At 37.1% G+C, this 22,216-nt stretch overlaps 1 protein-coding gene across 1 annotated transcript; it reads left to right on the forward strand.

Moving 5' to 3' along the window:
• Nucleotides 1–1,118: 1,118 nt before the first annotated feature.
• LOC139745502 (protein FAM32A-like) lies at nucleotides 1,119–10,954 on the forward strand. Its single transcript, XM_071655890.1, has 4 exons — nucleotides 1,119–1,251; nucleotides 4,065–4,212; nucleotides 5,006–5,059; nucleotides 10,816–10,954. The coding sequence occupies exons 1-4, from the start codon at nucleotides 1,184–1,186 to the stop codon at nucleotides 10,882–10,884; spliced, it is 339 nt and encodes a 112-aa protein (XP_071511991.1). The 5' UTR covers nucleotides 1,119–1,183; the 3' UTR covers nucleotides 10,885–10,954.
• Nucleotides 10,955–22,216: the final 11,262 nt, after the last annotated feature.

Consider the following 22,216-nt stretch of genomic DNA (forward strand, 5'->3'; position numbering starts at 1 on the left):
CATTAGTGGCTTTGCTGACACCAACAGTTCCAAACTTTTCAAAACAAAGATGCTTATCTTCACGGTCACAACCTCGAGATTCGGAAGCAACACGCACGATTGAACATCAGGAAAAATAACTTCACTTAACAGAATAGTATCTCACTCGAATAATGCTACCAAAGTCAGCTTTCGAAGCAAGTACAATTAACAGGGGACCGTTTCATGAAACTTTTTGTCAGTCATTTACACTGACAACTGTTAAAAGCTACTGAAATCCTTGCGTTTGATTGGCTGATAGCAAATTTGTCGGTGAAAACCTCCGACGAACTCGTTGATGAAACGCCCCCCTGATTCCAGTCAGAAGTTGATGCATTCCTGTCAAAGTACCAGGGAGCAGTACAATAGTAGTTTTGTCAAACAGTAGCACTCTGACAGTCAATACTGCAATGAAAAAGTCAGGGTACTCAAGGTTAACATATCATAGTGGAAGCTTGCTGAAAGTGGGAGGGTATTACAAGATTATCTTTCCAGAGGCCCGACAAGACAGGTAAATACAGGTGAATATGATATAGTTAGCCCTCTACAACCTTTTTTTTTTTCCAGAACGCTCTTTCCTTAATTTTAAATTTTCTCTTTTAACACGCTGTCCAGCTATTAAATATGACATGATTACATTGACATACAAGACACGTAACACATCACAGTATAGAAAATTTAGTCCACATTATAATATGCTGTAATAATGTATACAGTCAAACCTAACCACAGCGGTCTTTTTCTTCTTCTTCAAAATACTCCTCAACGTTCCGTCAGGAACCAAACGAGGAGGTCACCCAAGGGAGATGAAAAGAGTGGCGACAATTATTTTTCGTTTGTAAGTATTATTTAAAGAGTACGGTATTATGCTCTTTACTGTATTTGCGACATAGTGAAGTGAATGATAGACACATAACTACTGGACCAGATGACAGAGAGTAAAACAAAGATCTTGTCGGGGTACAATCTACAACCTATATGAGTAAAATCTCTTTTGAAGAAAACAAGAACAGCACTTGCGCCCTCTACGTTTGTTATCTTCTTATTTTTACCCCGAGCTAGCTGTTTCGTTGATTTCTCTTTTTACGTATCGTTGCGATCGTCGATATTAATTTGGTGAAAGAAGTCGACTACGGCAGACCAAATAACCGAACTCGAAACCGTGATGTCGGCGTATAAATCTGCTGGTGGGGCATTAAAGCTGAAGGGAGTAGGGGATTTAGGATCCAAAAAGTAAGTTGTGCTTTGGCTTTTTTGTGGTGATCACTGACAATGAGCCGAGTGTTCGATTTTCTTATTTCATGTTAGTCCCACCTATTGGGAAAAACGCTGTTGAAAATGAAAATAGAAAGTGTGACGCTGACGGGCCGGGCGGTAAACAAAATAAACAATTTTTTTTTTTTTTTTTTTTTTTTTTTTTTACACCACTCGTCAATCAATTCCGGGTGCCATTTGGGCAAAATCGTGAAATAGGCCCCACCGCAGTGCGCGTGCACCCGTGCGTTAGCAAGCAAGGTTAGGTTAGGGTTAGGGTTTAGGGTTAGGTAGAGTTGTATTTATGGTTGAATTGGCCATTAAATTAGTCAAGGGACATTAGGGAGTCCTTCCGAGAATAAAAAGTAGAAGACCAAAGAAAAAAACGGGAGAAAGGGAGGACGAAAGATGCTATGCTGTGGAAATCGGCCCCACCGCCGTATGCATCTCGCGTAAACGCCGTTTGGTGGGGCCGCATTCACGAGTATTATACTGTGGAAGAAAGCCCCACCGCCGTGCTTATCTACCGATGAACGCCACACGGTGGGGCTGAATTCACGAGTATAAACAGGCGAGCCGCCGTAGTATTTGTACGGACACGCAGTGGTGGGGCCTATTTCACGAGTATGCCGCCATTTGACCGACAAGTATGTCTAATTCCGCGAAAAACTTCTCATTTATAGTAATGACATTTGCTGGGTCAGTTTTTCGCTTCTTTGATAAGAAGCGAAAAACTGAAGAAGCGAAAAACTAAACTGACCCAGCCAGCAAATGTCATTTTGTTTGTCGCGTAATTAGACATAAACTTACTTGTCGGTCAAGCGAAGCAAGCACGGGTGCCATCTGACTAGTACATAGTATAGATCCACCCACACTATGATTTCCCAAGTCATCAGATTGAACAATTTCTTTCATTGATGATCCCGGACATCGTTAGTATTATTTATAAATTTAATCCACGATAGACGGTAGCAAAATTTTCATCTTAAATAAAGATACCCATTCATAGAATCATACTATAAAGTATAACTTATAAATTAGTAAGCGATTCTGTGAATGGGAATCTGAAGATGAAAATTTTGCTAACGGAGTAAAATTCAGTTAAACTGAATTTTACTCCGTTGTTGTAATGAGATTGAGAATTTTGTTATAACCACATTTGTTATAATGGGAATGTACATTTTACTTGTACATATATGAATGACTATAGGATCAAGGAGGTATATTATATACAGATGTACCTCCTTGACAGAATTAATGATTGGCTATAAACTACCTGAAAATACTTCCTTCCAAAGTAACTATAGCAAAGTTCTCTATTCTTCTCTCTCTCTCTCTCTCTCTCTAACCCTTTTTTCATGAGCGTCATGTTGGACCCTCTTGTTTTTCTTCATTGTAATGTTATTCGTTATCGGTTGCCAAATAGTCATGCTTTGTGCCTATTCTTGGCAATCGTTCTGTATGCAACATGTTCCTCATGTAATTACAGATCTATGTATTGTATAATTAAAAATGATGATAATTGTTGAAAGTACACTACTGAGTACTTTATTTCATACTTTGTTAATGAAATTGCAGAAAGTTGATGTATTTGAAAAAATGGCATATGCCTACAGAGAATAAATCGAATCAAATCAAATCAAAATCAAATCAAATCAAAGGTTTTATTCGTAATACGTAGTGTCTAATTGTTCAACATTGATTCAGGGCTGCGCATTAACTTATTTTTTCTACTAGACTAGTCCAACAGCGGTATGTCAGACCAGAAGTATAAGTAAATTTCCCCAGATATTCTATTTTTTCACTGGTCCATTCAAAAAAAAAAAGTTACGAGGAACCCTACTGCGACAAGGGTTCTAACTGGGTCGTGGACCATTGGACCAGTGTGCAGCATTGATGAATACAATGTATAACATATCCTAGATCTACACCTACTAGAAAAGCATCTAGACTAGAATCTACAGGACTGTAGTCTGTACATACTGGCACTAGTTACAGACCTGCAGAACTATGCAATTAATTGTACTGTTGTACAGCAGTTTGGTAAAAACCCATCTTAGTTCACCTAAGATTGCCATGCCATTGCATTTTTCAAGATGAAATTAATCCCTATTACTTGCCCTGCACAAACTAGAGGAATTGTAATTGTTTTACAAGCTTACATGTAGTTGAATTACAGTAGTGTTGGTATAGTAGTGGACATCACCTTACATAATTTGTATGGCCAATCCTTACTTTGGTTGAAGTAATTGTCTAGCTTTTATTTTGGCATGATTGAAAGGTGCATTAATTATTTCAAATTTGTATCTTGCCTAGCCAATAGCTTGTATAACCAGGGACCACAGAACCATAATAATAAATTAAAGTAATATAGTTGAGAAAACATCAGTATTTACTGAATGTTGTGGCAAAGTTATTTGACTTGACAGGACTTAATTGCATTTATGACAGTGTGTCCCGTTGTTCCCCTACGAGTGATCTTTCTCTAGTTTGGTCTTCCCTGGGCTTGATGTTCAGCCTCTTTCAGGGGAATGCCCAAGTCTCTTTCGATTTGGTCTCTCAAGCTGGCTGGAGGATGTCCTGGTGTTTGTTTTGTTTTGTTTTGTTTGTTTGTTTGGTTTGGGGTTGTTTTTTTTGAGAAAGTCATTCTTGAAGGCTTGGAATGGAATCGTATGTGAGGGCAAAACTTATTGCCTGATACAAACTAAAAGAAAAAGGATGATGAGGTCATTTATTCATTTGCTCATTATGTTGTATTTATGCGAACATTGTTGCCTTTTGAACTCATCTAGGAAGAAGAAGAAGAGCAAGGAGGCCAAGAAGATCCTGGAGCAGATTTCATCCATCAGAGACGAAGAATCGCGAGATGAAAGCACCAAGAGGAAGAGGGACCAGCGGACCCCAGCTCAGAAGGCCTTTGACAAGATCCAGGAGCAAAGGGTAAAACCAGCAGTTGCAAAAGTTGCCTTTTGATGTTGCAGTCAAGGAGGTATCACACGCCTCCATTGTGTTGTCATTCAGATTTAGATTCATAGTCAGTTAATATCCTTCCAGGAATATATTAAACAAATGTAGACTACTTTGACGGGCAAGATTAAAACTATTTGCCAAGGGGTGATTTCTCAGCAGTGCTATGCCCCAAGATAAAGTTGAGAGGCATAGCACTGCTCGGTGTTTAGAAATCACAGAGGGCAAGTAGTTTTGAAATGTGATCTGAAAAGAAGTTTATATTTATTTTATGTACTTGCATCCCACTTAGTTTAAGATACAATATTTATGTTAAATTGTGAGATTGAAATGAAGGACTTAGGTGTCATGCTACTGATTAGAGAAATTATGTAAATGATGATAATAATAATAATAATAATAATGATAATAATAATAATAGTAATAATAATGATAATAATAGTAATAATAATAAAGTATAAAAAGTATAATTTTACAGTGAGCAAATATAAATACAAGTGCAAGATATACTTACAGGCATCCAAGGAACTGCTAGCTGACATAAAGTGGATTTGATATGTGTCATTATCTTCCTTACAATGTAGGTACTTGAAACAGCTCAATTCTGACCCATAGTCCCAAACTTACCTTTGCAAGTAGAATAAACTGTTTGGGTTTTTTTTTTTTTTTTCAGTCAAATAGTGTCTTCCATCTAGACACACAGTGCATGCCGCCATGTATTGTAAATGATACTTTTGTTTTCTATATGTTGTTTTTCACTCTGCAGCAAGTTGAGAGGGTTCTTGAGAAGGCCTCCAAGAAGCATAAGGAAAGAGTCAACGTAAGTGTTAGCCTCTCAAAAAATTGTATTGATGGAAATAATTATGATGATTATCGGTGCCTTGGACAGCTCTCTCAAAGCAAACCATACCACATGCTGTTTTGGTAGGCCCATCAATTTGATAGGATGCAGAAAGTAAATTATTGCTATGTTGATTTGACCAAAAGGGCAAAATTGATTCCAGTCTGTACAAGGTGGCATGCTGCAGTGGCAGTCAATTTGTTTGAAAACAGTAACACAATAGTTAAGCATGCAGTCCAGTGCATTGAGTCAGTGAACATTAGTAATATGTACAGATAGCAACTAGGCTTTCACAAGAGGAACATGCGCTCGAAAAACACAGTCAGACTGGCAAAAGATCGAGAATTTTAACATGGCGAAGTCTTCGAGATCTTCTGTCGTGCGGTCACACTGGCAGCCAGCTGGATCAAGAAGTTTGGGTCATTGGTACACGTGCACAAAAAAGAGGAAATAGCGTGCCGTCAAATGGATACTGATCGTGAAGTAACAATGCACATCTGTATGACAATGGCCGTGCCCTTCGGAGACACTGCCCACAAACAGATTGAGAAGTTTAGCGGGGATGAGGGAAATTAATATCCCTGAGTTGGAGTGGGAAGTTTTGTGAGAAGTTTCGCGGGAAGTTTGCGGTCACACTGACAAAATTTCGAGATCTTATAGATCGCGAACGCAATCTTCTTGATCTTTTGCCAGTCTGACCGCACCTAAAGATTTTGTTCACAATAAATGAAAGGGATGTTCCAGCTTATCTGTGGCAGAGATACTCTGCACCTTCAATAATAATAATGATAAAACACTTTATGGTCATGTTTTGAACAATGCATTTTAGAAACACTATGCGCAAAACATTCTCTGTAGATATGTGGCAAAACAAATTTAAACTAGAAATGTCGCTATGGCGACTGATGCCTCCGCCATAATGCATGATTCTCCCAATACGTGTATAGTACAATGTCTTCACAATGTGTGATGACAGTTTCACATAACTGGCAAAATATCGGAATAACAGGTTTGTCAGAAATATCTTGAATGTTCACTTTTCACGAACTGGGTTTGCTATAATTGTCTATTAAAGAGTGCAGGTACACATATTTGGGGAATTGAAAATTTTTACTTGACTTCTGACCGACCTTATTATAAGTTTATGCATTGAGTATAATTTTCAAGGTATGAAGAGTGTAATTATAGTACAAAATATATCTCTTTTTTTTCATTTAAACCTGACCTTTGACCCTTAACCTTTGACCTTTGACCTTCTGGCTGGAAATTTCCAAGAGAATCTCCATTAAGTAATACATAATATGGGCAATTCCATGAGAAATGTTCACTTTGGTGAAAAAATGAAGTTTTGAGTTTCACTTAAGTTCTCAAATATTCTGAGAAAGTAACATATATATTTTCATTTTTCACTAGTCGCATCTTTGTCATTACAAAATTGTGTATTTTTCTCAGTCAATGAAAATACTGTATGATGTGTTGCAATGATGCAAAAATTTGGTTATTTTTAAAGAGTTTAGTGTTCCTGTCTCTAAAGAAGGCCAGATATGTCCTAGAGGCCTTGTTCAGCTTTTAAATTATAATCCAATGTATATATCAACGGAAAATCACAACCAACTTCCTTAGCATTCATCAGTTTTTGACCCATTGATCCTCAAAGTTGTGTGATTTCTATAACATTTGAAGCGTCATGTCCGTTACGTTTTTTACTACAAGTTTTCATAGCCAAGAGGAAATTAGTGTAAAGTTGCTGCAAATTCATTTTCTATGTTAGGATTGAATCCCCTTGCATGTGTGAAAACCACTTTTCTATACCACTTCTAGTTTTCCTGTAAATGGCGTAACGGACATGACACTTTGCGTAACGGACATGACACCTCATATTAGACAAGTTGCAGAAATAACACTGTGGCCCAGTGAAACAGGGTGGTGATTAGTTTTAATTGCTTGAGCATAGTAGGACATTTCTATACTTGAGTAAATAATTAAGTCTGCACATCACTCAATAAAACAAAAACAAGCAGACTATGCTTTCTGCCACTGGAAGACTGTTGATTTCAGATGATCTTGCTACCCTGTTACACCGGTTTGATCCATTCCCACCTCTTGTAATCCTGACTGATAAACAGCAGCTGTCATTCCAAGGAGTATTTAGACAATGGAGTTTTCACTGCTGGCCTTCCCTTCAATACTTAAAATGAGCACTTTCTACATAAGTACATTGTAGACCACATTTAACACATATCCGCCATGGAGTCAACACAACAGCCAGGAACTCCTGCACAAATGGATCCTCGTGCATCCAATGAACATGATCACTGATGATACAACAACAAAGAATCCAGCATCAATGTCTTCAATGATGGTGTTGCCTCATAATTTTTTTTTTTTTTTAAGTTTGTGCTACATCCATACATACCTCTCTCATCTCTATGACTCTGTAAATCCACACCTTCAGTGGCACGTTAATGAGATATCACTTGCCAAGAGGGCTGAGAATGGAATTGTTTGCTTTGTTGTTGACAGTACATGTAGCTCTATCGTCAGAGAAAGTCAGTCTGAATGCTGCCTATCCATTTCATCAATACAACTAAACTAGATGTACCTCTATGCCAAGGGATATACCGGTATATATGACAGTGCACAGAATCGTACAAAAAGCACAATTTTGAGATGCAATGAGAAGATGTTTATCCACTTAAAGGTACACTGTATAATCATAATTCATATACAATGTTGTACAACCAGTTGGTACAGAAAGCATCCAGTATTTCAAAAAGTCCTACTCACAAGCTGGTGAGAATAATGTAACCAGTACACCACTCTTGCAAGCCTAAGAAGTGCCTAGGCAAGCAATAAGTTGATTATACAATTTGAACAAGCTGAATTTGCCGTGAAGAAAACAAGAAATACTTTGTTGCCCAGGTGACCACTCTACATGGAAATGGATTATATGTCGTGAAAATTCTCAGAAAAAAAGGGGGCTTGATCATTCACTTCTAGCCAAGAAAAGAAAGCATTTGTTGACAATGATAAAGTACTGGTACTAGCAGTGGAAGTTTTTACAATAGTCTATCCAAGATTGGATAACAGAGGATGATTCTACTCCAAGGATGACATTAATGCCAAATGAAAGAACTTTGCAGAAATGAAATTTACATACCTTATTTCTTTCAGATGATAACACTATTTTGATAATGGTACCAAACAGTTTTGTGGTCCTGTTTCATTGCATAAAAGTTGATGCAATCCTGAGTGCATTTTAATGATGTTGTATTCAAACTTTTTATTTCATACAGATCTGGTTCGTTCTGTTTTCTTTGCCTATCCGCAGATATGGAGACATGGTCTTCTGTGTTGTACATGTATGCCATTGTGGTACTCTGGGCATTGTACTCCATGTGCTTTAGAGTAGCTGTTAGATCACTGAAACCTGCAATAAAAGGACTTTTTGATGTTTTGTTCAAGAACATAATGTAGTTAGCAGTGTGCATTTATTTTAATCTTTTTATTTTGAAACAAAGAAGTGAAAATATGGTTCACCTTACAAGGGTGTCATGTCCGTTACGCTAGTGTATAATACTAAGTATCAAATATTAGGCCACTAAGGAAAAAATAACCATAGTATAAGATAGTAATATGTCCTATTTTGCTATGGTGGGTGGTAGTAACTGGAAATTTGTCACTAATTGTAGCTAGCTGGTGCAGGAGCGAATTTGTTTTATATTTCTTTGTTTTGTAAATATATACAAAGACTAACCCCCCTAAAATGATATAAATTTAAGAAATATTACATGATTGCCGTTATGATGTGCGTCCCTATGTTCTAACCTTACTATGCCAACAATTGAATATCTGCTATACCTTGTAATAACAAAATTCTCTTAGCTTACAAAAAGTGGACAAAACTGTCATGTCCGTTACACTCGATGTGTCATGTCCGTTATGCAATATTTTAAACTATTAAAAAAGAATGAACAGTAAAACTACTCTAAATTAGGACTTTATGAGTAAAGCATGACCTCAAGGTTTAATCAAGACCAAAACTAGCTGCATCTTATCCAAAAATTCACAGGAATTTTCATAATGGTAAGTAGATCAAAATGCCTTGTCCATTTAGTGTCATGTCCGTTACGCTTGCTAAAAATGCAATTTCTCAACAACCACTTGATAAATTTCCATGAAATTTTCTGTGTACATTACATATACTTAAATGTGTCTGATAAACTCAATTAGAATCTTTTGGAGACTCCCAATTTTACTGTGTGATGGTTTGAATCACAAAAAAGTGGTCTGAATGTCATGTCCGTTACGCTGGAATTGACCATATATTAAATTTTAAAACTAATAATGCAATCATTGCATAGTATATGAGGGAAATAGTAACATTTTGAGGAGTTCACCTTGACCTTTGACCCCCTGACTATTGACCCATGACCCCTGAATTCCCTAGATAATCCCTGCCAGTCAGTACATGCATATGTACCAAGTTCCATGAAGATACATTGAACCATTTGCGAGAAAAGTGATATTGCAACATTTTCACCAAACCTTTGACCTTTTGACCTTTGACCTTATGACATGAAACTCTCTCTGGAGAATCTTAACGCAGTAGGACATGTCTACACTAAGTTTCAAGAAAATAACTGCGGGCATTGCATAGATATGGGGAAATAGCAACATTTTTAGCATTTGACCTTGACCTTTTGACCTTTGACCTCTTGTCAATGTCACTAAAATCTACTCAACTAATTGTCCCATCATACATCATCCTTGGACCAAGTTTGGTGAAAGCTGCTTCATCCAGTTTTGAGTTATCACGTAAAAAGATAAATTTTAGGATTTGACCTTGATCTTTGACCTTTGACCTCTGTCCGATTTCACTGAAAAACTAATCAAGTAATTGTCCCATCATACATCATCCTCCAACAAAGTTTGGTGAAATTTGCTCCATCCAGTCTTGAGTTATCGCGTAAACGGATACAATTTCATGATTTGACCTTGACCTTTGACCTTTGACCTTCAGCCGATTTCACCCAAAATCTAATCAAATCATTGCCCCATCATACTTCATACTTGGACCAAGTTTGGTAAAATTCCAATAAATATTACTCAAGTTATCGCGTAAATGAAAGCGGACGGACGTACGTACGGACGTACGTACGGACGTACGTACGGACGTACGTACAGACGTACGGACGGACGGACGGACAACCCGAAAACATAATGCCTCCGGCACCACTTCGTGGCGGAGGCATAAAAACAGAGAGTTCCAGGTTCCTAGGAGTAATAATAGCTGACTATAAAATGTTTGACTTTTCACAAAATTTGGCCATGTGGTTCTGATGTAACCAATAGTTGTCTTCAGTGTCACTAATGCTTTCTGTATTTCAGTACCCTGGTATTCAAGTTCTTTCTCAGTTGGGAGAATTTTTCTCTAAACATAGAAATGTTAGTAGAATTGCAGTATATAACTTGTATAAAATATTAGTGCATGAATACAATAAATAAATACATAAAATTTCAGGCTAAAGATGCTTATTTGATAAACATGTGATGGATAGGAATGACAAAGGCAACTACACAGACTAAAGTGTCCTCAGGAAGCACTTGTTTTTACTTCAATATATTTTTAACCTGTGGTTCATTTGTGTTCAGAAACATGGCTGTAACAGGGACTGACCCAAGTAATCATACTGTATGTGCCTGAAATTCTTCCCATTTGTTTCACACTGTAGGAATTCAACGCCAAACTGGACACCCTGACAGAACATTTTGACATTCCAAAGGTCAGCTGGACAAAATAAAGACACCTGTGCCCTTCTTCAGCTCCTCACATGGGAGTTTGAAGGCTTTTCATTGACAATTCTGAAAAAATTGCAGGACATTGTAGAGGACCTGGAAAACGCTGAGAGCAGGTCGACTTTGTGAGAGCTAGCAGAGAACTCACTGCGAGAAACTACTCTTGACTCTGCGGACGAGGCTCCTTCATCTTTTGTTGGAAAAAAAATCATCATTTAGAGCCACCACAATACCAATACAGTGGACTCCCGTTATAACGAAGTTATAATGAAATTTTGTTGTAACCGAACAAATAGACAGCAAAAGACATAGAGCCGATGATTTGGCGATCTGGATTTATATTTCGTTGTAACTGGAATTTCATTATAACCATGTTCACTATACCGGGAGTGCACTGTATATACATGTAGATTCACATCCCAAACCTGGCCACCAATGGTTGTGAGATTTGCCCCCAAGAAAGTTCACTCTCTGGGAAAAAGAAAATCACCAAACATTTGCCACATGTGCAGGGTGTTTACTGCCAAAATCTTTATAAGTAGTCACTACAAGAGAGTTGTGCTGAAAAGGAATACAAAGTAGAATGATGCAATATTCTCATTGTATGATCAAGTTCACCTTGTCTGCAGTGACCTGTAGCTGCTAAAGAGAAGATTTAGGACAGCACCGTCAGTTCCTGTCCTCAATATTTGGTGTTCGTTCCACTGTATTTTCAGGGTGTCGAAGTTGCTGACATAGGACAGTTTTCTTTGCCAGGATTGCAAAAGGTTCACAAGGAAAATATAGACTGGGACTTTTACATTATCTAAGAAATTGGACTTTGACACTTTGCTATCCATCTAAAACTGAGACTGGTGAAATTGTATGTATATTTCAACCATCTGATCATGGTTTGCAAGGTTTAGATTTAAGACTGTTCTTGTTTTGGTAATAATAGTTTGGTGTTTTTGTTTTGTCTTGTTTTTTTCAAAAAAGGCAAACACACATGTCAAATCATCAAGTACATGTTTGTATTATAATAATTATGGAAGTGATAACCAAGAAGGATTTAGTGTAAAAAGTGCATGAAAACACTGTGATGTATTTATTTATAAAAGGCATATTGTACTTTAATGTACTCTTTGTTCATAGTGTTTCTAATACTTCTTCAGGGAATGAATCGTTAGTGTCATTGGCTTTTTAATTTTTTGTTCAAGCAGAGTGTAAGTTGCAAACCAGTAAACATTTGTAGTAGCCCTTTCATCACTGAATGTTGTGAATATAAGAAACTCGGTCTGGAAAGTTCCTGTAGCCCAGTTTACAGAATTGTAACATTTATGGATGATTAAACATTGATCACTTTTGGGCATCCATCAGAACCGAAGAGACTGCATACATGTAGATAACTGTATTTTACATTGTGTTGGTTGAAGACAGTGTATTTTGCAGTCAATGTACATGTACTTAACATTGCTACGAGGTTGGTTTGCTTTACGTCAAAGGTAGTACAATGTACGTGTAGAACGAAGTCTGTCGACATTTTTTTTTTTTTTAAAGATGGGACAAGGGACTTAGAGAAAGGATCTTGGTTATTATCTTCTTATCGCGTGCTAAAGTCCTTTAATCAATCTTACAGAAATTGTGGCATGGGGATTCCCCTTGAAAAGAAAAACCTGACAGAATTCTTATCATCCAGGCAAATCACCAAATTCACAACAGAAAATGGATGTCTGAGGTTGTTTGTTTGTTTTTTCTGCTTTTGCCATTTTTTGTGCTCTTCATTTGTCTTTGATTTCCCTGGATAAAAGCACATTTTAGGCCTTATGTCTATCTACACATATCCTAATACATTTGTATCTCACAAATATATTTGTGTATTTTTTCCAAAGAAGCTCCAAAGGGTGGAAACCACGAATAGTTCCACAAAATATTCCATGTTTATGGTATTAGAGGTAGTTGAGTGCATTGCCTATCTTTGTTTCCAAACTGTGACATTTAAGTTACCATGTAACTCATGTAAACATGTGTCAAGGTTGTAATGCATATATATATTAAAATGTTTTATAAAGATGCTCACATATGTCAACTTACTATTGGATGAAGTTGAAATAAAATTGTAAATACATGTGTACAATCCTTTGTGCAATCAAGGTCATATTTGTTGCAAACCTCTGACAGCAAGTTTGTGCTGAGATGAACTTGTATGTACACACGTAATGTGTATTTGTGTGGTGACATAGGCTTACATTATACATCCATGGAGATTATAGGCTGTACTGTAGTGTAGTGCAAGTCCACAGCTTGCTTAAATTGGCTGTACAATGATAAAAACACTGTAGATCAAAATCAAACAAAAAAGAATAACAGTGGTATCATGGAAGATTTTATTCTTTTTTTCTTTTTCTTTTTACATGCTTTCGTGAAACAGTGACATCAGCTTCAACTATTTACCGGTATATGCCCTAAAGGTCTACTGTTAGTCAAGAGCCAATTTAAATATACACAAAACTGCACTGTGCACCCTGCATAGAGTTTCCTCTTTCCTTCACATGAAATTAGATAGAAATTTGATATTTGTTGTTCACAACAGACCCGGAGATGGTCCCTTTGGGGTCCGTGGGGACCATGGGAGACCAAATTGGAGCCCAACTTTCTTTTTCAGCTTCTCCTTGAAAGGACTGGGATAAATTTTTCACCAAACTTGGTAGATATCATCCCAAGGGTGATGGGATCTTGTTCAAATACACACCATGCCTCCTTCAGGGGTCCCAAAGCCCCTGAAATATGAATCTAAAAAAAAATCTTCTTTAGCATGAACCTTGTTGGAGCCCAATTTTCACATATTCATCTTATTTGATTAAAATGCATGGTCATATTTTCACCAAATTTGGCAGTTATAAAGGGTCCCAGAACCCCAAAATTACACAATCTTTTAAAAAGATCTTAAATGAAACCACAAACACATTGAGTATATACAATGTACAGTACATTCGTAATAGTGTAGTTTCATTAACTTGTTTATGGTAGATCCAGGGGGCCTCATTGTGCAATAACCAAATTTGGAGCCATTTTTCATATACTTCTTTCTAAAATGCAGAGTCAAATTTTCAACATTTGGCAGGTGTAATTGCCAATGTGATAGAATACAGCTGTATGCAAAAAAAAAAAAAAAAAAAAAAAAAAAAGTCAGTTTGATACAATTTGTATTTCCTAACTTTCAAATTCTGTTTTATTTTCAACAAAAAAAAAATCTACCATTGTGTTCACCTAATTTTATTCTGCATGTGTTGAAGTCAACTTTAACAGGGTGTGATATTGGGGTTAACAAACCATGCACCTGCTGAGAATGAAGGTGGTAATGCTTGACAAATATCTGTGTTTTCGCTAAATGAAACCCTGATATACAATGTGCATGTACATACAGTTGTATGTACAAATTTGTATGTCGGAATTGAGGGAATGCAGCAGTATTAAACACATCAGCACAGTTTGGGGAAAATTATAGACAGTCCATTCAAAAGTTATTCATTTTGTTTTAATAGAGTTTCGGTGCCACCATCACTGGATGATGAAGACTTAAATAGCAGTTTGTAATGTCACCATAGGACCACTATAGCTGGGTTCACACATACACCAATTAGCGGAATACAAATCTCGAGATTTGCATCGCGATCATCATCCCTAGTTTTTTGCACGTGTGGACAGAAAAAACGTGACAATTAGCGGGATAAGCATCACGATCGCTATCCCGCTAATTTGGTACGTGTGGACGCTCGCAAAAAAACTCAAGATATGGATCACGATCGTCATCCCGCTATTTTGTACGTATGAACCGGGCTATTTACGAGAATTCCACAAGATTAATTTTTTGTTTCAGTATGAAAAGGACACATTCCCTCAAATTGATACTGAAATATGACATGGGTGACGTTATTCTCACTACTTTCTGAAAGAGCTAAATCATGTGCTCTTTCATTATGCTAAAAAAAAAAAAAATGTTCCTTTGTCTTTACAGTTTCTTTATACTGTTGTCCTGTGGTGACATCACAAACTGTTGGAGTCTTCTGGTCCAGCCCTGGTAGCACTGAAACAAATATTAATAACTATTGAACAGATTGTGCAATTATTCTAAAAACTTCACAGATGTGTTTTTCTAATCTTCCTGCATTAACTCAATCCACATATTCAGGTGTATTTGGGTTTCATTCTCCTTAATGTTCTCATCATCTTATTTTATGGTTCACCGTACTGTTCCTACGCTCAATCATTCATTTGATGGAGTGATTCAGTGACTTGTGCATTCGAACCTCATGATGAAAGAGGTCAAATATAACAGACCCTTTGATAGCAAAGGTGATTTTGCAGACCTCAACTTTATATTTCTTTTTTTTTTTTTGTTTCTCGATGCAATGAAGAATCTGATATAACAATTGTCATGGTCATTTATCTTAGATGTCCATTACATTTTTGTATTATGTGGTTGCATCATACCCTGTACTGGCACATTACCTCTGCCAAGAAAGGATGTTATGTTTTCATCGACATTTGTTTATTGTCTGTTTGCAAAATAGTAACTCAAAGAGTGAGTGAACAGATTTGAATGAAAATTGCAGAAAAAGTTGATAGTGACACAGGGAAGAGATTATCAAATTTTGCTAGTGATCTGGGAATTTCTATTGGCAGATAGGGTCAATGAATTTGGGAGTTTGAGCAGGAAGTATTTGAAATTTGCATATGCGTTCTCAAGCACATGCTCTGCTTGGGCGATGTGCCGCGTAGCTTGAAGATGATGACGTAAACAAAAGGCTTCTATATTTGGCGATTTTCAGCATGCATGTTATGGGTGAAATGAGCTGTTTGGCAGAGGTCTGCACTCTCCAAGTTCTTTTCTAGTTCACCATGCTTCAGTGCTGAATACCAAAACATCCCTCTGTATACTAACTAACCAGCCCAGATTCCACGGCGTCTTGCTCCATTGCTCTCGCTCTATCGGTCCCACAATCACACTCTGTATTCTACAAACAAAAATCTGCATCACAAATATGTGAACCACATTATTATACGTGTACATTTATTCCACCAAGGCCTGTGCAGCAGAGTTCATTTCATGAAAAAGCAAACTTATGATGACTGCTCTACATTTACACAAATATACAACAAATGCTTAGCACCATTTTCTTTATGTGGACTTTTAGGTGGGCATATAATTATGGCTGGTGATTTCAAGGCACTGTTCAAGTTGTCTGAACCAGTAAAATGTGAAGTTCCCCTCTTTGCTCTTCAGTCAGATTTCACTTTTTTTTCTAAAGACAAGAATACGTACACACAGATCATTCAATAAATGCAGATACAATGTCACTTGTTAAAGTCTAGAAATAAAAACAAAAGCCTAAAAATCAGTGTACAACAGTGTTTTTCTGCAAATTTACAAATATGGGGTTTTTCAAGTGGTGCAAGTACTGTCCACACTAGCATTTTCAGTCCATCATGCTTACAAAAAAAATATTGCACTTAATTAAGCTGCAGCTCCTACATCAGCAGTGAAAGAAATGAGAAAATAAATCATTGACTCTTAAAGGGATCTTATAGTTCTGATTGAGACATAACTTCAGATTCCTAAGATTTTTTGATGGGATAATGGGAAACCTTTTATATAGAATATGAAAGACCAAGTAATTTCAAGGAGGATTCAACCTTTATTTGATAAAAATTGGTTTTGAAATGGCGGAGATATCCAGAACAGAGTAATCCTTATAAAAAGTGGGACCCACTTTTTGTATTGCGATCGCTTTGTTTTCTTTGTTTTTGGAGGTCTCAGCCATTCCAAAACCGATTTTCAGCTCATGAATTTGAATTCTTCTTAGAATGGTATGATTTGTATTATTTTGTAGGTGGTTTCTTGCTATCTGGCTGAAAGTTCAAAGCCCAATCCTCATCTCCACTAATTCTATACCATCCCTTTACAAAAAGTAAACTTTTGAAGTGAGTTGTAACACATTTCCTACGGCTCTTTGCATTTGCTTCCAGTTTTGCTCACATATACACGTAATGTATACATTCATAATTGAGCTACAGTTCGACCTCGATTATCCGGCCTCCTTTTATCTGGAAATCTCTATTATCTGGACGTGTTCACGCAGTGAAGGACTTTTTTTTTTTCATCCAAAAATTGAGAAAAGACGGTGACTTTAAACTCAACTAAAATTTCTACAAAACTCACTCGATTTACCTACAATATTCCCAACAGAACTATGATATAAATTCACACCACATTATCATCACAAAAGTAAGCAGTCATCACCACCGTTGCGGGGTACGCTACCTGCCTGGCTGCCAGTGCACTGGGACGGCAGCTTGGACGGCAGCTATATACATTAACATTGTGTCTCCCATATCCAGCCAATTCGCTTATCCGGATGAGCGCCGGTCCCGACATGGCCGGATAATCAAGGTCGAACTGTACTACACACACTGAAAAGGAAATATAATGTACATGTTGTACAACGTATAAACGGTAGAACAAAACCTTTGGACTCTAAAGCACTGGTGCTCTATACAAGAGCTTACCGTCACTCGTAACTCCTTCAAAACTTTGCAGGCACTTGATATTCACACACAAAGGTACAATTTAGTTTACTGCCATTGAACAAAAGAGCTGCACGCTTGAACATCAAGAGTGGAATACTTGTGAAATACAAAATGAAGGTGAAATGCAAAGCATGCTTATCTTTTATCAACCAAGCGTGGCAAAAGAGAGCTATACATTTGGCATGCAATCAAATACTTACTGTATGTATGATTCTTACAGTAAAACAAAATGATATATGATATGTTTCCTACACCTTTTAGGGAGGAGGTGTTATTGACACAAACACCACTGAAGTAGCATTTGATGAGTAAATGTGATTGTTTTGCATACTGTATACACCAAATATTCCGTGAGATTTTTGTTTTCGCCAATTTCGCGAATCGGGTGCTATTCGCGAAATTAAAGACAAACGAAAATATTGACTCTGATCCCGATATGAATGTGACGTATGCATTTACACTACTCCATTCAGTACAGAACTCCACGATCGCGAATTTAACCACTCGCGAAATCGTCAGAAATTCCTGATTAGTGAAAATTTAGACTCGCAAAACACATAGCGTGTACAGTACTATAGACACAAATATACAGGAATAATTATAATAATTATACACACACAGTTGTTCCTCAGTCAACTGGAGGTGCTTACTGTAACAAGCTTTGGCACTGCAGAAAAAAAAACAAAAACTAGATATATCGCTACGGCTACTGATATGCCTCCGCCATAATGCATGGTTCTCCCAATAGGTCTATAGTACAATGTCTTGACAATGTGTGATGACAGTTTCACACAAGTGGCAAAATATTAAAATGACAGGTTTGACACAAATGTGCTGAATGTTCACTTTCCTAGAACTAGGTTCAATTGGATGAATGATTAAAATGTCAGAGTGCATTTGGGGTACTGATGATTTTTACTTGACTTTTGACCCTTTTATAAGTTTATGCATTGAGTAATTTTCAAGGTATTGAGAAAAAGTATAATTTCAGTATCAAATGGGAAAATAGCATTATCTAGACCTGGCCTTTGACCTTTGACCTCACAGTTCCAAAGAGAATCACTGTTAGGTTGAACATGCATAAATATGTAAGTTTCATGATGATACCTTGAGTTACTTTCGAGATATGGAGGAAAAAAGTGCAATTTAGCACTTTCACTTGACCTTTTACCTTTTGACCTTTGACCTTTTGGCTTCCCAAAAAATATATATTGGGTAATACATGCCATACATCAAGTTAAAAAAAAACAACCTTCAGGCATATTGCATTTTAAGGAAAGTAGTGATATTTTGAGGAGTTGACCTTGACCTTTGACCCCTGACCTTTGACCCATGACCCCCAACTTCCCTAGATAATCACTGCCCATCGGTACAAGCATATATACTAAGTTCCATGAAGATACCTTGAACCATTTGCGAGATATGGAGAAAAACATGAAATTTCAATTTTTTTTCACAAAATAACCTGTGACCTTTGACCTTTGACCCAGTGACCCTAAAATCCACACAAAGTATTATCCCCCAAGGATATACCCTCATACCAAGTTTGATGTAAAACCACCACACGGTTCTTGAGATATCGACAAAAACAAAACGGGACGGACGGACGGACGGACGGACGGACGACCCGAAAACATAATGCCTCCGGCCACTTCGTTGCGGAGGCATAAAAAAACATGACAGGAATGACTTCCACAAAAACTTAAACAATTGCATAACAGTCTTGTGCAGTTACTGTAAAAGTAAATATTTTTGCCTGGGTAATTTTTCACATTCAGCTGGATGAGATCAATTTTGCATTGTTTTAATTCCACAGAATCAAGACATTCATGCTGTGGAACATATGGCATGTAAAAAACTAGATATATCGCTACGGCTACTGATATGCCTCCGCCATAATGCATGGTTCTCCTAATAGGTCTATAGTACAATGTCTTGACAATGTGTGATGACAGTTTCACACAATTGGCAAAATATTAAAATGACAGGTTTGACACAAATGTGCTGAATGTTCACTTTCCTAGAACTAGGTTCAATTGGATGAATGATTAAAATGTAAGAGTGCAGGTATTTGGGGAATTGATGATTTTTACTTGACTTTTGACCCTTTTATAAGTTTATGCATTGAGTAATTTTCAAGGTATTGAGAAAAAGTATAATTTCAGTATCAAATGGGAAAATAGCATTATCTAAACCTGGTCTTTGACCTTTGACCTCACAGTTCCAAAGAGAATCACTGTTAGGTTGAACATGCATAAATATGTAAGTTTCATGATGATACCTTGAGTTACTTTCGAGATGTGGGAGAAAAAGTGCAATTTAGCACTTTCACTTGACCTTTTACCTTTTGACCTTTGACTTTAGGCAAGAAACTTCCCCAAAAATATATATTGGGTAATACATGCCATACATCAAGTTTTTTTAAAAAAACCTTCAGGCATATTGCATTTTAAGGAAAGTAGTGATATTTTGAGGAGTTGACCTCGACCTTTGACCCCCTGACCTTTGACCCATGACCCCCAACTTCCCTAGATAATCACTGCCCATCGGTAAAAGCATATATACTAAGTTCCATGAAGATACCTTGAACCATTCGCGAGATATGGAGAAAAACATGAAATTTCAATTTTTTTTTTCACAAACCTGTGACCTTTGACCTTTGACCCTGTGACCCTAAAATCCACACAAAGTATTATCCCCCAAGGATATACCCTCATACCAAGTTTGATGTAAAACCACCACACGGTTCTTGAGATATCGACAAAAACAAAACGGGACGGACGGACGTACGGACGTACGGACGGACGGACGGACGGACGGACGGACGACCCGAAAACATAATGCCTCCGGCCACTTCGTTGCGGAGGCATAAAAAAAGTAATTATTCACATCTTTATTTTTGCACTGTTTCTGGTCATGCAAAATGTGCAAAAATTTCCACACTGGGCAAATCTCTACTTTTACAGTAACTGAAACATGTGGAGCAATTTAATGATTGGAATGATACTTTAATTTTGCATTGTTGCTAGTTAATAACTGCTAACACTTGCTACAAACATTACAAAAGCAATGACATTACCTTTGACCCTCTTAAAGAATCTCACTTCATACAGTGCACTCCCGTTATAACGAAATGCTCAGGACCGGCAGTTTTCTTTCGTTATAACGAAATTTCGTTATAACCGAACAAATACAATATAATACGAAAACAAGGAACCACGTATATATATCATATGTTTGCTTAATACTCATCAAACACAGGAAAGCTATGTGAAATGTGATGGGATAACTGTATTACAATAATAAACGCAAGTTCCCTTCAGAAACTGTGCGTGACACAAGGAGCGAACACACAGTGGTGTGAAGCGTTCACCCATGCAGAGACGCTATAATTGCATGTTCCGCTACGTATTTTCGAAAGCACTTCGCATTTTGTTATAACGGAGCACATTTCTTTTGTTTTTCTTTGTCTGTGGCGCTCGGAAAAGACTTCGTTATAACAGAAATTTCCCTATAACCGTGTTCGTTATAAGCGAATTTTTTACCATAGACTTTAATGGTGATAATTTTGGGTCCAGAAGATTTACTTCGTAATAACGAAATTTCGTTATAACCGTGTTCGTTGTAACGGGAGTGCACTGTATCAACACAAAGTTATACAGACTGTATGGCAATGAATTTTATCCTCATTTCACTGTTACTCAGTGATACCAAATATATACACTATGTGGATTGACTGAATACAGCAATACATGTATTAGGAGAAAAAATCATAGAAGTTTGAGGAAAATCAGAAGATTCATTCCAAAGTTATGAATCTTTAAAGATTCAGTGCTGCCATCAATGGATGAAAGAGGTTTTTTTAGCACTCTCTATTTTCCCTTTATAAGAAATAAATATACAACATTGGATGTTAACATTTCATGGTCTTAATTTTTTTCAAGGACATACATTTGCAGAAGTATGTGAAGGGGTAAATTGTGTATGCTATTCCAGATGAAACCCAATCTTTGTCTTTATCTTCATTGTATGATAATATTAAAGAGAAAACGATCCTGGATTAATCTGATTTTGTCACATAATGAAACTGTAGAAGTGCATATTTTCCTGTGAGTAATTTTTCACACTCGACTGAGTAAGATGAGTGTCACATTTCATTTATTTCTTAATTCCACTGAATCAAGACAAGTACTACTGGAACATATAGCAAGCAAAAATACTTGTGTGCTTTTATTTTCGCACTGGTTTTTGGTTGCATGAAATGCGCAAAAATTTCAACATTGCATAAATTTCCACTTTTACAGACCATTACTCAACATTCACCTGCATGTTACTCAATGCTGCACACTGGTACTGGTCTGCCAGTCCCTGACAAGTAAAAGTCACTGTCAGACCATTAACTTTTGGGGGGAATGGACCAGTTAAACATGGAAAAACTGGGTACCTACACGTTGTACTGGTCTGACAGACAGGTCGGACCAGTAGAAAAAAAGTGGGTTAGTGTGCACCCCTCTGTTACCTAATGCTAATTAGACCTGACATCATGACATCAAAGGTTGACCCATTTTTACTTTTATCACCTCAGCCAATAAACACAGGAGGATTTCGAAGGACTAAATCTAGCACAGCCATTAGCAAACTTTGGTCATTTCCATTTAAAGTCCCTTGTGTATATTTCAATGACTTTGGAAGTGAGTCTATTGCGCTCTTTGCACAATGAATTCCACGGAATGACACCAGAATTAATATTTGGCAAATATCCAGGGATGG

This window comes from Diadema antillarum, unplaced genomic scaffold, assembly GCF_040938485.1.
Source record: "Diadema antillarum isolate AM-2024a unplaced genomic scaffold, OU_Dant_1.0 seq00001273_RagTag, whole genome shotgun sequence".
Taxonomy (NCBI): Eukaryota; Metazoa; Echinodermata; class Echinoidea; order Diadematoida; family Diadematidae; genus Diadema; species Diadema antillarum.